We start from the raw sequence: 17,540 nt of genomic DNA, 5'->3' as shown, positions 1-17,540 counted from the left end.
AGCTAAGGGTAGGCGATACAGTTGTTTTTGTTTCACCTGTTATCAAAATAGTAGCCACTCCCACCCGAATAGACTACAATCACCCCATTAAACAGAGGACATCATTTTACTCACATTTGGGAGGACCCTCAATGACGGTAATGATCCAAGTCACATGTCATTGCCAATAAAATGACAAAAAAGCATTGCAACAAATTACAGACCTATAACAAAGACAATTTATTTAATTACATGTTTTGATTTGACCTTTATCTAGGCAAGTCAGTTAAAAATAATTTCTTATATACAATGACGTTCTAAACCCTAAACCCAGACAACGCTGGGACAATTGTGCGCTTCCCTATGGGACTCCCAATCACAGCTGGTTGTGATACAGCCTGGAATCGAACCAGGGTCTGTAGACAGAAGCTGCTTTTCAGTCTCTCGATCTCAAGGCCATCAGACTGCGAAACATCACTAGCACATCAGAGGCGGCTGCCTATAGACAAAGATTTGGAATCACTGCCAATTTTAGAAATGGATCACTAGCCACTTTAATAATGTTTCCATATCTAGCATTACTCATCACAAACCAGCTCGTGGAGATAACAAAAATATATTTTGTTATTCCTTAACTGAAGTAAACTAAATACAATTAACAATGGTGTGTGTAGTCAGTAATCAGTAGTGTGAGTGTTTGTGTGCATAAATGTGATAATGAGGGGTGTTGAAAGGTGCCAAAGCAACCAAACGGCCACAAAAATGCCACAACCAAAAATCTATAAATGTGTCTGCATGGAGAGTCTCCCCAATGAATGGGGAATTGGTGCATTTATCCGGGAACACACCCTGGCCCAGGTGTGTCCCATGTCGCTGACGACCCTCCCAGCCCTGCCCGCCAACATCCTAATAAGGAAAACAAGAGCAAAGCGAAAGAATACGGCAGACAGAGCAGGAGGGTCGTCACAATATGTATAAACTGCACCCCACACTATTCTACGGTATCGTAGTCACTTTAATTGTGTTTACATACTGCATCACCCATCTCATATGTATATACTGTATTCTATACTATGCCACTGTATCTTCGCTCTGACATACACTGCCGTTCAAAAGTTTGGGGTCACTTAGTAATGTCTTTGTTTTTGAAAGTAAAGCACATTTTTTGTCCATCAAAATAACATAAAATTGATCAGAAATACAGTGTAGAAATTGTTAATGTTGTAAATGACCATTGTAGCTGGAAACGGCAGATTTTTTATGGAATATCTACATAGGCGTACAGAGGCCCATTATCTACAACCATCACTCCTGTGTTCCAATGGCACGTTGTTAGCTAATCCAAGTTTATCATTTTAAAAGGCTAATTGATCATTAGAAAACCCTTTTGCAATTATGTTAGCACAGCTGAAAACTGTTGTTCTGATTAAAGAAGCAATAAAACGGGCCGCCTTTAGACTAGTTGAGTATCTGGAGCATCAGCATTTGTGGGTTCGATTACAGGTTCAAAATGGCCAGAAACAAAGAACTTTCTTCTGAAACTCGGCAGTCTATTCTTGTTCTGAGAAATGAAGGCTATTCCATGCGAGAAATTGCCAAGAAACTGAAGATCTCGTACAACGCTGTGTACTACTCCCTTCACAGAACAGCGCAAACTGTCTCTAACCAGAATAGAAAGAGGAGTAGGAGGCCCCGGTGCACAACTGAGCAAGAGGACAAGTACATTAGAATCCATAGGCCTAATGGACACATGCTCAAACTCGCACACATTTGATAGAATAAAAAATAAAAAAAGGGGTAGGTGCTACATCCATTTTTGGACACACATTGTTTTAACCATGTTATGAGGCTATACAGTGTTTGTTTACATTTACAATGTTTACAAACACTGGAGGAAAACAAGTTCACACACACACTACCGTTCAAAAGTTTGGGGTCACTTAGAAATGTTCTTGTATTTGAAAGAAAAGCACATTTTTTTGTCCATTAAAATAACATCAAATTGATCAGAAATACAGTGTAGACATTGTTAATGTTGTAAATGACTATTGTATTTGGAAATGGCTGATTTGGAATGGAATATCTACGTAGGCGTACAGAGGTCCATTATCAGCATCCATCAGCGCAAACTGGCTCTAACCAGAATAGAAAGTGTGGGAGGCCCCGGTGCACAACTGAGCAAGAGCTCAAGTATATTGAAGTGTCTAGTTTGAGAAACAGACGCCTCACAAGTCCTCAACTGGCAGCTTCATTAAATAGTACCCGCAAAACACCAGTCTCAACGTTACCAGCGAAGAGGCGACTCCGGGATGCTGGCCTTCTAGGCAGAGTTGCTAAGAAAAATCCATATCTCAGACTGGCCAGTAAAAAGAAAAGATTAATATGGGCAAAAGAACACAGACACTGAACAGGGGAAGATTGGAAAAAAGTGTTATGGACAGCCTAATCTAAGTTTGAGGTGTTCGGATCCCAAAGAAGAACATCCGTGAGACGCAGAAAAAATGAAAAGATGCTGGAGGAGTGCTTGACGCCATCTGTCAAGCATGGTGGAGGCAATGTGATGGTCTGGGGGTGCTTTGGTGGTGGTAAAGTGGTAGATTTGTACAGGGTAAAAGGGATCTTGAAGAAGGAAGGCTATCGCTCAATTTTGCAACGCTATGCCATACCCTCCTACAACAGGACAATGAGCCAAAGCACAGCTCCAAACTATGCAAGAACTATTTAGAGAAGAAGCAGTCAGCTGGTATTCTGTCTATAATGGTGTGGCCAGCACAGTCACCGGATCTCAACCCTATTGAGCTATGGGAGCAGCTTGACCGTATGGTACCTAAGAACGGCCCATCAAGCCAATCCAACTTGTGGGAGGTGCTTCAGGAAGCACGGGGTGAAATCTCTTCAGATTACCTCAACAAATTGACAACTAGAATGCCAAAGGTGTGCAAGGCTGTAATTGCTGCAAATGGAGGATTCTTTGACGAAAGCAATTATTTCAGTTAAAAATGATTATTTATAACCTTGTCAACATCTTGACTATATTTCCTGTTAATTTTGCAACTAATTTCATGTATGTTTTCATAGAAAACAAGGACATTTCTAAGTGACCCCAAACTTTTGAACGGTAGTGTGTGTGTATACAGTTGAAGTCGGAAGTTTACATACACTTAGGTTGGAGTCATTAAAACTCGTTTTTCAACCACTCCACAAATTTCTTGTTAACAAACTATAATTTTGGCAAGTCGGTTAGGACATCTACTTTGTGCATGACACAAGTCAATTTTTCAACAATTGTTTACAGACAGATTATTTCACTTATAATTCACTGTATCACAATTCCAGTGGGTCAGAAGTTTACATACACTAAGTTGACTGTGCCTTTAAACAGCTTGGAAAATTCCAGAAAATGATGTCATGGCTTTAGAAGCTTCTGATAGGCTTCTAATCTACACACAATACCCCATAATGAAAAAGCAAAAACAGGTTTTTAGACATTTTAGCAAATGTATATTTAAAAAAAAAACTATAATATCACATTTACATAAGTATTCAGACCCTGTACTCCTCAATGCTTCACGGTGGAAACCACACATGTGGAGATCATCCGTTCACCTACTCTGTGTCTTACAAAGACACTGCGGTTGGAACCAAAAATCTCGAATTTGGACTCATCAGACCAAAGCACAGATTTCCACTGGTCTAATGTCCATTGCTTGTGTTTCTTGGCCCAAACAAGTCTCTTCTTCTTATTGATGTCCTTTAGTAGTGGATTCTTTGCAGCACTTCGACCATGAAGGCCTGATTCAGACAGTCTCCTCTGAACAGTTGATGTTGAGATGTCTGTTACTTGAACTCTGTGAAGCATTTATTTGGGCTGCAATTTCTGAGGCTGGTAACTCTAATGAATTTATCCTCTGCAGCAGAGGTAACTCTGGGACATTCCTGTGGCGGTCCTCATGAGAGCTAGTTTCATAGCGCTTGATGGTTTTTGCGGCTGCACTTGAAGAAACTTTCAAAGTTCTTGAAATTTTCCGCATTGACTGAACTTCATGTCTGAAAGTAATGATGGACTGTCGTTTCTCATTGCTTATTTGAGGTGTTCTTGCCATAATATGGACTTGGTCTTTTACCAAATAGTGCTGTCTTCTGTATACCAACCCTACCTTGTCACAACACATTAAAAGAAGGAAAGAAATTGCACAAATTAACTTTTAACAAGGCACACCTGTTAATTGAAATGCATTCCAGGTGACAACCTCATGAAGCTGGTTGAGAGAATGCCAATGGTGTGCGAAGCTGTCATCAAGGCAAAGGATGGCTACTTTGAAGAGTCTCAAATATAAAATATATTTTTTGGTTAGCTGATTCCATATTGGTTATTTCATAGTTTTGATATCTTCACTATTATTCTACAATGTAGAAAATGTTAAAAATAAAGAAAAACCCTTGAATGAGTAGGTGTGTCCAAACTCTTGACTGGTACTGTATATACATACATTTTTTTATTAAAAAAGACAAAAGCATCCACTGAAAGTGACTTTTAGTCCAAGATCTGTGTCAGGGAAAAGGCTATATGCATCACAACATTGTGTCTCTTTGGGTCTCTGACAGATTAATCTGATAGCGCCGCCGCGCTACGTCATGACCACCACCACACTGGAGCGCACAGAGGGTCTCTCTGTCCTCAACCAAGCCATGGCTGCCATCAAAGAGAAGATTGAGGAGAAGCGAGGAGTGTTTAACATCCAGATGGAGGATTTTACATAAAAATCATGTTTGCTGTATTTTAATACACTAGGAAGAGGGGGACAATGGAAAGTCCAAGGTGGGGTGGTAGAAGTTTCATGTAAAACAGAAAATTGTAACTCCTGCCATATGTAATACATGCTTTGGAAGTCTTACTCGCCAGAGATCTCACATTAAAACAGTATTAAAAACAGCAACAATGTTCAGGACATTGCGCTTTCAATGTCCATGTGTTAATTGTCTTATATGTTTTCCTCCCCTCCAGGCGAAGGTTGTGACCGACATAGATGAGACAGAGCTGGCCCGCCAGCTGGAGCAACTGGAGAGAGAGAACGCTGAGGTGGACGGAGATGACGAGGATGGAGAGATGGAGGCCAAGGCAGAGGACTAAACTAGATGAAGAACTGAGGGATTGGATACGACGACGAGACCAATTATACATATGCAGTCCAGAGCATGTATTCATAAAGCATCTCAGAGTAGGAGTGCTGGTCTAGGATCAGCCCACCCCCCCATATGTAATCTTATGCATAATGATCTAAAAGGCTAAACTTATCCTAGATCAGAACTCCTATTTTGAGATATTTCATGAATACAGGCCTTGTCTGATGAGATGACGAACTTCATATCAAATCAAGCATTCTAGAACGTCTCTCCAACTGAACCCTTTGGATCAGTAGCAGGGACCCTCTCAGGGAGACTGATAGAGAGATGGCTACAGGCACTGACTGTCATACTGCCAAACAGGGCTGGGAAAGGCCTCTGTGATTATACCAATGGACACAATAACAACTGAATATGATCACTGAACCCTAGCTGTTTGAATTGCATAAGAACGGGTGGGTTGGGGTAGGATTAGCCTTTTTGTGCTGTAGCCAACTCCTCTCTGTGGAAGAGTTGGCTACAGCACATATAATACAAAATGGGACAAGGCTTGGGTTGGTGGGGTGGTAGCCTGGTCCCGTGCTGAATGTTCTTTAACCAACTCTTTGTGACACGTGCAGTATAGGACCAGGCTAGAGTGAGTAGGGGTTTAGATAGATTCTGAGAATATAATAAGACAAGTGTTTTATATATAGCAAGGACATATTTTAGAAATGAGTACTTTTGAAAGTGGTTTTGACTATCTCCCCAACTCCATGAAAGGACAATAGCGTTCTTGTTGTTTTCCTGCTCAATATGGTTCAAGTGAAATGTCGGGCGGAAGAGAATAATGCTCACCTAACCAACTCACACAGATCTTTATAACTTAGGGTGCATTCTGGATATATTTCTATTTTGTCAGGACTACATTCTTAACATTACATTAAACAAATAGAAAAGTAAATATGTGTTATCAGGTTAGAAGTGATTGAAAGTGAAACATGCACTTAAATTAAATGTGGGATGCAGTTATAGCAGAAGCTGTTGGAGAAAGGTCCATGTGGGTACTCTAGCCTTTATCAAAGATTTTAAATAAGATGTTTAATTGTTGTCACGTGCACAGGATATGTACAGTGAAATGTGGTGCTTTATAGGGTCTGCCATGGCAGTACAGAGCAAATTAAGCAAATTGGAGCAAATTAAGGTTAAGTGCCTTGCTCAAGGGCAAATCAACCTTGTCGGCTGGGTTACTAGTCCAACACTAACAGCTAGGTGACCTTCTTCCACCCATTCACAAAATAAGCAAATTAATCATATTCGGCAGGACAAGCACGAGATAGTGAGATCCTATTGGGGCGTTTTTGAATACATTTGCGTTTTTCCGTTATGGAACGCTTACTCTGAAATGCGCATCTAAACAACGCACTTTTACCAAAGTTTCTAAAAAGGTAAAGTCTACATAACTTAATCTACTCTGTTCGTAACATATTCTATTTTTGGGAACAGAAAACTGTATTGAGATTACATTTTTAATCGATGAGTAAATTACCACTGCCGGTCCCTGAGCTTCCTGTAGAAACTGAATCTGGCTCATTATTCTATTTTTGCTATTATCTCTGGTTGTAGTTTGTCTGCACTACAAATCCCAGAATTCCGTGTTAGCAGTCGGTAGCTCGTAACAACCCTGAAGGCTTACTAGTCAATCATCTAGTGTCGCAAAATATATATACGACTCTGCAAAATTGCTAGCTCTGTAGGGCGACAAACTATGTGTAATATTTGTGTTGTGGAGAAATGACCAGGCAGGAGACGGGAGTACAGTTAGTTTTCGTTTAGTCAAAACCTCTCGTGCTCTACAGTTCCCGGGCACACTAGTGCGCATGTGCATTTCCTATTAGGTGTAGTAACGTAACACTGTCGTACTACATCACTGCTTAGTAACAGCATAGTATACTACACTATGAAGATGAATCGACCTTCAATCAAGGTAAATATCGTGCTAGCTACGTAGTTAGCTTGCATAGCGGTTTGATTTTTGCTTGCTTAACGTTAGTTTGGGACACAACATCGCGAGTCTGTGTAGCAGGGTTTATGTTAGGAAAATGCGGCCAAATCTTACCAAATTCTGATGTGCACTTTGAACATGTTAGAATAACTGTCGACATTTACTTTTCCTCAGCCAACAAAATGAGTAAGTTAATGAACAGCAAAATCACTATCCTATGTGAATCTACTATAGTAGAAAAGTTTAGGTTACCTATTATATTGGTCAGCTTGTCGAGAAAGATCGTCTATTCCAGAGTCTGGACATTTGTGGTAAGATAGATCCCAAATTCAACCAGTAGGCCAGAAGGCCTAGGCTACATAAAACAAAGACGTTAAAAAGCAATCAGTCTGATGCAACAGATCAGAACATTTAGCTTAGCTTTGATAAACGATTATTTCTTAAGATTATAAGCGCAGTAATGCACACAGGGCAGTAAGTAGGCTACGCAGGAATGTTCGTTCCATAATGCAATTGGCGGGAAAACACCATTGTCGAGAGGGCACTGCACAGTCAAGCGGTTTCATGTGACAGATGAAAATATCCTTTAGAAATGTAGAAAGAGGAGATCTAATAGGCTAATCTGAAGCAAGGTAAAACATGCCTCGTAAAATGTATTAAAACGTTCTGGTTTTAAACAGTTAAGTATGTTTTCAAAATACATGATACATGTTCAAAATAAATGTTTTTAAAAATGAGCCTCCAGCTCGTTGCAAAGTGATGTTTGACGCGTTGATGAAGCCTGCCTGGGAAAAATGTTTTTGAACGTCATCCAACTGGGGCCTGTAGAGCACTGACTTTACGACCTGAAATGATCTCATATTTTTCTGAGTTCCCAGTTGTCTTGAAAGCACAGCAAGATGCTGCAGCAGTAGCTCTTGCAGAGTCTGACATATTTTCCACTCAATGGCTCTGTATGTGTGTGATAAAAAAAAGATACATAAGGAATATAGTGTACACATGCACCAATTTAATTCCACAAAATTATGCAAATTAAGCATGATCAGTCAAATGTATGTACGTAGACTGGTGAATCCATCAATGAATAGGCTAAAAAGCTAATAGGCAAATTTAGAAATTTGATTTTTTCTTCTCCTGGACAATTGGCTTTTTTTTTAAATTATCGGACGAACGCCTGTTATTACTGGCTCAAGGAAGCCCTCTGTGTAGGTACAGACTCCCAATGTGTCCTAAACCTAGATTTTGGCATGTGAAAACACATTTCGTTCTGTAGCTAACTAATAATGAATGACACAAATGACATTTCCTAATCTTTTGTGTAGGTGACCCAGATTATTGTCATCATTTTGTTAGTCAGGGTGCAGTTTGGAACCACCATATCAGGTAAGCTGATCAAATTGTGTCAAAGAAAGTAGCTAGTTTTAAACGGACACTCCAAAATAAAAGTTTGTCAGATGTCCTCAGCCCTCAAAATAAGGGGAGGGGATAAGTCCATGTTTTACCAGGCATGGTGTGTGCTTAGTATTTATTTGGACAGTGAGGCCAAAATGTTTAATTTTGCTCTATAGTATACTCCGGCATTTTGGATTCGGGATCATATGAAGAGACAGTAAATAATGTCACCTTTAAAAAAAAAATAATGTCATACATATGTTTACCCTTTAGAAATGAAAGCACTTTATGTATTTGGTCCCTTAGGGATGTGCTCCGATACAATACAGCAATGAAAGGTTTATTTGAAACACTTTGGTTTGATTAGAGAACGAATTGATGCGATACGTTGCACAACATTTGTTGCATAAACACATACATTTTCCATGAGCTGGGCCGTTCTGTGGGCAAAAACAGCTCGTTGAAGAGAGGTCAAAGGAGAATGGCAAGAAACGTGCAAGCTAACAGGCGGGCCACAAACCCGGCAAATAATGGCAAAGTATAACAGTGGTGTGCAGACAACATCCCGGAACACACAATTCGTCTGTCCTTGTCACGGATGGGGTATTGTAGCAGACTACCACACCGGGTTCTACTCCTATCTACTAAAAACCAGAAGAAGCTGCTCCAGTGGGCACACAATCACCAACACTGGACAATTGAGGAGTGGAAAAACATTGACTGGTTTGACGAATCCCGGTTCCTGAACTCTTTGACTTGAATGCAAATCGCTACGTCTGGAGAAAACGAGACACAGCTCATCACCTGTCTAACATCATCCCTACCGTGAAGCATAGTGGTGGCATCATCCTGCTATGGGGATTAGGGTTTCACATTTTGGGGAATATTCAGAGGTGAAAACTTTCTGTGGGAATATATGGGAATTAATGCAAATATATGCAAATTGATATTACTACTATTTAATGTTTTTTGCATTGGATATATTTACCAAATCATATGAAGACAAACATTAATCTTTTACCTTATCATAAGTAGACATAATTGCAAATTATTAAATCAATAGTTAGTTGAACTTTAATTAAATGAGTTGACTCTTCGCATGGGATGATTTCACTGAACAACAAAATAAAGGGAATATTGAATAATCCCAATGATCCATCGCATCTCCCAAAAACGTTTTCAACATACGTAAAAGGATAGTCTAGAAACTAAATCTTTGATTGTCTTCCTCTCAGCCTTCCATGTCTTCTCCCTGGACCTCCTTAATGTCCACCTCTTGAACATCAGACTCTGAGGCCTCATCTTCACTGTCACTTTCCAACCTTGTTGAGGATGGCTCGTTGTCAGGCTCAAAAAGCTGCAAATTTGCCCGGATGGCCACCAATTTTTCAACCCTTGTATTGGCCAGCCTGTTGTGTGCTTTGGTGTGTGTGTTCCCAAACAAGGACCAGTTGCGCTCTGAGGTGGCTGATGTTGGTGGGATTTGGAGGATGATGGAGGCAACAGGGGAAAGAACCTCAGATCCACAAAGTCCCTTCCACCAGGTGGCTGATGAGATATGTTGGCACGACTGCCATATTGCATCTCCATCCCAAAGCCCCTGCTTGGAAGTGTACTTCGCCAGACTGCCTAGAACCTTGCCCTCATCCAGGCCAAGGTGGCGAGACACGGCAGTGATGACACCATAGGCCTTGTTGATCTCTGCACCAGACAGGATACTCTTGCCAGCATACTTGGGGTTCAACATGTACACTGCGGCATGTATGGGATTCAGGCAGAAGTCTTCACGCTTTTTAATGTATTTCAGAACTGCAGTTTCCTCTGCTTGGAGCAACAGTGAAGTGGGCAGGGCAGTATGGATTTATTATCTTACATCTGCAAGCAGAGTCTGAACATCAGACAGGATGGCACTGTCTCCCCCAATACGTGCAATGGCTACTGCAATAGGTTTCAGGAGTTTCAGGCTGCTTACCACTCTCTCCCAAAATACATAATCCAGGAGGATCCTCTTGATGGGGCTGTCCATATCGGCAGACTGATATGGCCATTTCTTGGATAGACTCCTTCCCCTTCAGGAGACTGGCAAACATGATGACAACACCACCCCAACGGGTGTTGCTGGGCAGCTTCAATGTGGTGCTCTTATTCTTCTCACTTTGCTTGGCGAGGTAGATTGCTGCTATAACTTGATGACCCTTCACATACCTAACCATTTCCTTGGCTCTCTTGTAGAGTGTATCCATTGTTTTCAGTGCCATGATGTCCTTGAGGAGCAGATTCAATGCATGAGCAGCACAGCCAATGGGTGTGATGTGAGGGTAGGACTTCTCCATTTTAGACCAAGCAGCCTTCATGTTCGCAGCATTGTCTGTCAGCAGTGCAAATACCTTCTGTGGTCCAAGGTCATTGATGACTGCCTTCAGCTCATCTGCAATGTCTGTTGTCCCTTGTGTCTGTTCTTGTAGAAAACTGGTTGAGAGGTGGAGATTATGTCATTAATTATTCCTTGCCCACGAACATTCAACCACCCATCAGAGATGATTGCAATACAGTCTGCTTTCTCTATGATTTGCTTGACCTTCACTTGAACTCTGTTGAACTCTGTATCCAGCAAATGAGTAAAGCATGTCTGGCTGGAGGGGTGTATGCTGGGCAAAGAACATTCAGAAATCTCTTTCAATACACATTGCCAGTGAGCATCAGAGGTGAACCAGTTGCATACACAGCTCAGCTACGTTCCTCCATTGAGTCAAACAAACTTCTGCTTCCAGGAGGACCATGAGCTGTTACTATTGATAAGGTGTCTGTCTGATACATCATTTAAATGGCGAATCGAAGTAGAGGGACTTTTGTCAGATGTTGCTTGTTTTGAGCGCTGGGGTAACTTTATGCACTTGGCCAGATGATTCTGCATCTTTGTTACATTCTTTGTTACATTCAAATCAAGCAGGCAGTCCTTTCGAACTTCTGGCTGTAAGTTCTTCACATATGATTTGGCACAGTATTTGCAAATGTACACAGCTTTTCCTTCTACATTAGCTCCAGTGAAATGTCTTCACACATTAGTGTGAAGGAAAAGCAGCCAACAAGTGCTCAGCATATGTGGGAACTCCTTCAAGGCTGTTGGAAAAGCATTCCAGGTGAAGCTGGTTGAGAGAATGCCAAGAGTGCAAAGCTGTAATCAAGTCAAAGTGTGGCTATTTGAAGAATCTCAAATATATAATATATATTGATTTGTTTAACACTCTTTTGGTTACTACATGATTCCATATGTGTTATTTCATAGTTTTGATGTCTTCACTATTATTGTACAATGTAAAAAATTAGTAGGTGTTCTAAAACTTTTGACCGGTAGTGTAAGTCAATAACTGTCAAACGTGTGTGTGTGTGTGTGTGTGTGTGTGTGTGAGAGAGTGTATGGGTGGGTATGTGTCTGTGCATATGAAGGGGAGAGGGAGGGAGGATGAATATGTGTAGGAGGGCAGGAGAGAATGGGTGTGCAGGGGCATGGAGTATATGTTGTGTGTGAATGAAAGAGAATGGATGTGTAGAGAGGTGTGGGTGTGTTTGAGAAAAGGGGACAGGGGAGGTGGAGGTTGGGATAAATTTGGCCTGGCTGGGTAAGGGAAGGAGGGTAGGTGGTGATAAGCTTGGCTTGGGGGGTTAAGGATGGGAGGGGGAACAAGCTTGGCTTGGGGGGGTAAGGTTGGGAGGTGGGGATAAGCTTGACTTGGGTAGGGTTAAATGGGTGAGAGCAGGGAGGGGGTGGTGCAGAGAGATGGATTTGGTTTGGGATGGGGTTTTTTCTTCATTTTATTATGACTTGTAAATCCATTGTAAAATTAATAAGAGATCTGGACAGATAGGAAAGGAAGTCAAAGTTTTATTATTCCTCGTTTGTCTTTTTAACTGCAATTTAATGGTGGATATTGGTGATAATGGAGAGGGACTATATCCAGGGGATTGGGATGGGGTGATTGGGAGGGCATCAGACACTTCTCTGAGGTGTGCTTGGGTCTTCCACTCATCCCATTTCAGTCTCTTGGAGGACCCACTCACCCCAAGTAGACCCTCACCTGCCAATATACTTACATTTACCTTGTAAGGTAATACAAACCAACCACAGTACTTATGTGGTAGTCCTTCTTAAAATGTACAGTATGTACAATGTACGTACAGTGCATTCGGAAAGTATTCAGAACCCTTGACTTTTTCAACATTTTGTTACGTTACAGCCTTGTTCTAAAATTGATTAAATGTTTTTTCCCCCTCGTTAATCTACACACAATACCCCATAATGACAAAGCAAAAACAGGTATCGCATATAAAAAAACTAAAGTATCACAGTTACATAAGTATTCAGCCTGACAGAGCTTGAGAGGCTCTGCAGAGACGAATGGGAGAAACTCCCCAAATACAGGTGTGCCAAGCTTGTAGCATCATACCCAAGAAGACTCAAGGCTGTAATCGCTGCCAATGGTGCTTCAACAAAGTACTGAGTAAAGGGTCTGAATACTTATGGAAATGTTATATTAGAATTTTTTTTATTTGCGATACCTGTTTTTGCTTTGTCATTATGGGGTATTGTGTGTAGATTGATGAGGGGGGGAGAGATGGATTTGGTTTGGGATGGGGTTTTTTCTTCATTTTATTATGACTTGTAGGGGGGGGGAACTATTTTATCCATTTTAGAATAAGGCTGTAGCTTAACAAAATGTGAAGTGGTCTGAATACTTTCCGAATGCACTGTAAAGATAACTTTATTCCATTACTTAACAATATGAAAGCAGATTTAATTAAATAGAATAATCTAACCATAAATCTTACAAGTAGAATAAACCTCTTCAGAATGGCATGGCTCCCAACGTTTTTGTATTTATTTTCAAGTAATACCGATTTGTTCTTAACTAAGACAAAATAATTCAGAATTGACTTTTTCTGCACAACATACAGTACTAGTCAAAAGTTTGGACACACCTACTCCAGGGTTTTTCATTATTTTTACTATTTTATTTTTACATTGTAGAAAACTATGAAATAACACACATGGAATCATGTAGTAACCAAAAAAGTGTAAAACAAATATATATTTGAGATTCTTCAAAGTAGCCAATGTCCTTTGCTCACTCTGACAGCTTCGCACACAATTAATACCTTCTGGGAATGTTGTAAAGTCCTAAAAGTTTTGGGTGGAGTTGGAAAGATGGCTGTCAGAAGTATTACAGTGTAAATGTACTTTTAATTTGTCTGTCTGTATATTTCAAGACATGGCATATGAGGGTGCAGTGAGATACCCGATGGGTTGAACAGTACATTTCGTATCAATCATTTGCAGCTGACTTGCCTAGTTAAATAAAGGTTCAATAACAAACCTCTTAAAAAAACGTATCCTTAAAAACTGGAAATCAACCAATCCTCCGTTGTTCACGCAATGGAAAGGTCAAATGCTTTACTATCTAAAAATGTAAAGTGAGTGGGCGACGGAGAGAAACAAAATTGTGCAGTTTGACGCCATGTGGCAGAAAGTGATACGAGTGCTGGAGATAGGGGTGAGGGTTATTGGGTATGGGCAGTGATGTAGTTGATGTTTGTATGATGTTGTCATTTGTGTGTGTTTGTTTTGTATTGTTGATAAAATATCAAATCAAATCATGTTTAAAAAAAAAAAAAAGACGAAGTAGGCTCTCACTGCTCTAGAATGTATCTCTTCCATGTTTGGCCTTGGGAGGTGGTACCGTTTGGAGGTATTTCTGCGGGTTGGACTCAAAATCAACTTCATACCCTCGTCATCATTACGGAATGTTATTCACTCTCCGCAAGGTCGACAGAAAGAAAAAGGATGCTTCCTTTTTTCAGAGGTTTAGTATTTTCAACCTAACTTCTGTTTCCCCTGAAAAACAGATGTGGGGACTACGCTCAGGCGTCTTTTTACGCCTGCTACTTTAAGTGACGGATTATTGTGGATAATCATGAATGAATTAGGAATAATGATGAGTGAGAAAGAGGCATAAATATCTTACCCCCTCACACAAAAAATGCTAACCTTCCCTATTTTTGGTAATGGCGAGAGGTTAGCATGTCTTGGATAATCTTTCTGCGCACAGAATCTGCCCACAGGACTTTATCATTCATCATTCTTCATGATTCATTCATGGTAATCCGTAATCAAGATACCATCCACATTAATGTAGAAGTATTCAGAAACATATTATTTTCTTATTTACAATAAAAGGCACAATAAATTGTCTACCATTCGTATCTATTGGGCACAACATAATCTGAAAGACAACCAAAACAAACTGCAAATGCGTCCAACAAGTTTGTAGAGTAACAAGTTTGTAGAGTAACAAGTTTGCAGAGTAACAAGCTTGATGTAGTCATTTCTAAACGGTAAAAGATATGTATGAAAATAACCTCAAATAAAAGGTATTGTCGCCTCATATGATTTAAAAACAAAAACTTAAATCCAAAATGCTGGAGTATAGAGACAAATGAAACGTTTTAGCTTCACTGTCCAAATATGTAGTGGCGTGTACATATCCATCAATCCCAAATGAATGGAAAAGATAGGCACCATTTAATTCCACCAATTTTGATGATGCATAGGGTTGTTATTTGCATTGCATGTGAACAGATTACTGTTTTACTAGCTGGCAGACTTCTTTTGATTTATTCTTTACATGACGTTGATGCACTTAGACCCAGATGACCGAGATGAACCAAATGACACAGATGAACCAGATGACCCAGAGCAACAGAGACTATTTCAGTGTGTGTCAGGAAATATGGATAGCAAAAGGATTCGACTGTACCTCGGCCTGGACAATCTGGTATGTTGCTCCAGCAGCTCTCATCAAACATCTGGCGCCCCCTTGTGTTGCCTGGAACAAATGCTGGGTCCCAGTATTATGATGAATCATTTTAGGGACAGTTTCCGTGACCCAGATAAAGCCTCATTCCAGATTTAAAAACCATGTTCAATGGAAAACGTACAAAGTAACTTTTCAGGGGAAAAACACGAACCGTTGTAATTTGTCCGTCCTTGTGATTGCCGTTCTATCTCATTCATTCTAGGTGGTGGATTGCATGCTCCAGAAGAAACCAGGCGTCTCAGCTATACAGTACCAGAACCAACTGAAGCTCTACACATCATCTGGTCTCCTGCCCACCATGGTCATCTATAACAGCACTAACTCAGCCACCTTCCCCTTTAAATTAATTATGGTGAGATGGGCTAAGATTAGGATTAGATACATACAACAAAATCAATGGTCTCAGTAATTACTTGAATTCAATGACTTTCTACTTCTATCTGTTTCTCTTATGTGTGCTTTCCCTCTGCTTGTTAGAATGCATCCACCTGGAGAGTGAACGTCCCCAGATACAACATTACTATCAACACAGGTGTCATTATTTCTTATTAATGAGCCGATCTATTAGTCTGGGTACCAGTCTTTTTAGCTAACATTCCACTCCGTGCCACTCCTGTCATTCGCCTAAGAGACTGACCTTTCGGGAATCTCAACGGTCAATACGCAGCTGGATTACCAGCGGAGTTGCTCATTGGTTGTTGGAAATAACATATTATATATATAATATTTTCCATGACGGCATGTGGAGCCTCAAATAGAATTACAATTACAACAAAGTACAAAAAATAAGACGTTATTTTGATTGTAATTGCAGTATGTATTTAGTTTTAGAATTTAGAAGTGAGCTAGCAACTTTTGACAGACTGCTTTTCATCTGGACAACAAAAAACTGTTGCTCAGCAACCAGACACCAAAAGTGAAAGAGTTCCAAAATGTGCTTTAAAAAAACGATTTCCAATATTTGCATAACATTTGATTGGAGGATAGCTATGACTGTTACCGAATCAGGATCAAATCCTCTGATCTTTAAAAAATAATTATTTCACCTTTATTTAACCAGGTAGGCCAGTTGAGAACAAGTTCTCATTTACAACTGCAACCTGGCCAAGATAAAGCAAATCAGTGCGACAAAAACAACATAGAGTTACACATAGGTTAAACAAATGTTCAGTCAATAACACAATAGAAAAATCTATGTACAGCGTGTGCAAATGTAGTAAGATTAGGGAGATAGGCTATAGAGGCGAAATAATTACAATTTAGCATTAACACTGGAGTGATAGAAACTGGGGTGCAAAAGAGCAAAAAAATAAATAACAATATGGGTATGAGGTAGTTGGGTGTGCTATTTACAGATGGGCTGCTCTGACAGCTGATGCTTAGAAAGGGATATATAAGTCTCCAGCTTCAGTGATTTTTGCAATTCGTTCCAGTCATTGGCAGCAGAGAACTGGAAGGAAAGGCAGCCAAAGCAGGTGTTGGCAGGAGGCTTTGTTGTGAAATAGGAAGCCGTTTCTAGATTTTATTTTTGATTGGAGATGCTTAATGTGAGTCTGGAAGGAGAGTTTACATTCTAACCAGACACTTAGGTATTTGTAGTTGTCCACATATTCTAAGTCAGAACCGTCCAGAGTAGTGATGCTAGTCGGGCGGGCGGGTGCGGGCAGCAATCAGTTGAAGGGCATGCATTTAGTTTTACTAGCATTTAAGAGCAGTTGGAGGCCACGGAAGGAGTGTTGTATGGCATTGAAGCTCGTTTGGAGGTTTGTTAACAGTGTCCAAAGAAGGGCCAGATGTATACAGAATGGTGTCGTTTGCGTAGAGGTGGATCAGAGAATCACCAGCAGCAAGAGCGACATCAGTGATATATACAGAGAAAAGAGTCGGCCTGGGAATTGAACCCTGTGGCACCCCCATAGAGACTGCCAGCGGTCCGGACAACAGGCCCTCCGATTTGACACTGAACTCTATCTGAGAAGTAGTTGGTGAACCAGGCGAGGCAGTCATTTGAAAAACCAAGGCTATTGAGTCTGCCGATAAGAATGCTGTGATTGACAGAGTCAAAAGCCTTGACCAGGTCGATGAAGACTGCTGCACAGTACTGTCTTTTATCAATGGTGGTTATGATATCGTTTAGGACCTTGAGCATGGCTGAGGTGCACTTGTGACTAGCTCGGAAACCAGATTGC

At 40.5% G+C, this 17,540-nt stretch overlaps 1 protein-coding gene across 1 annotated transcript; it reads left to right on the top strand.

Annotated features, from left to right (window-relative positions):
• The first annotated feature begins 4,590 nt into the window (after positions 1–4,590).
• LOC120033334 (eukaryotic translation initiation factor 2 subunit 1-like) lies at positions 4,591–5,574 on the top strand. The gene is made up of 2 exons (XM_038979635.1): positions 4,591–4,728; positions 4,985–5,574. Exons 1-2 carry the CDS (start codon positions 4,615–4,617, stop codon positions 5,108–5,110), a joined length of 240 nt encoding a protein of 79 aa, XP_038835563.1. The 5' UTR covers positions 4,591–4,614; the 3' UTR covers positions 5,111–5,574.
• The last annotated feature ends 11,966 nt before the right edge of the window (positions 5,575–17,540 follow it).

This window comes from Salvelinus namaycush, chromosome 3 (assembly GCF_016432855.1).
Source record: "Salvelinus namaycush isolate Seneca chromosome 3, SaNama_1.0, whole genome shotgun sequence".
NCBI lineage: Eukaryota > Metazoa > Chordata > Actinopteri > Salmoniformes > Salmonidae > Salvelinus > Salvelinus namaycush.
The sequence above is the reverse complement of the archived record's forward strand: the minus strand, read 5'-3'. Positions and strand labels throughout refer to the sequence as shown.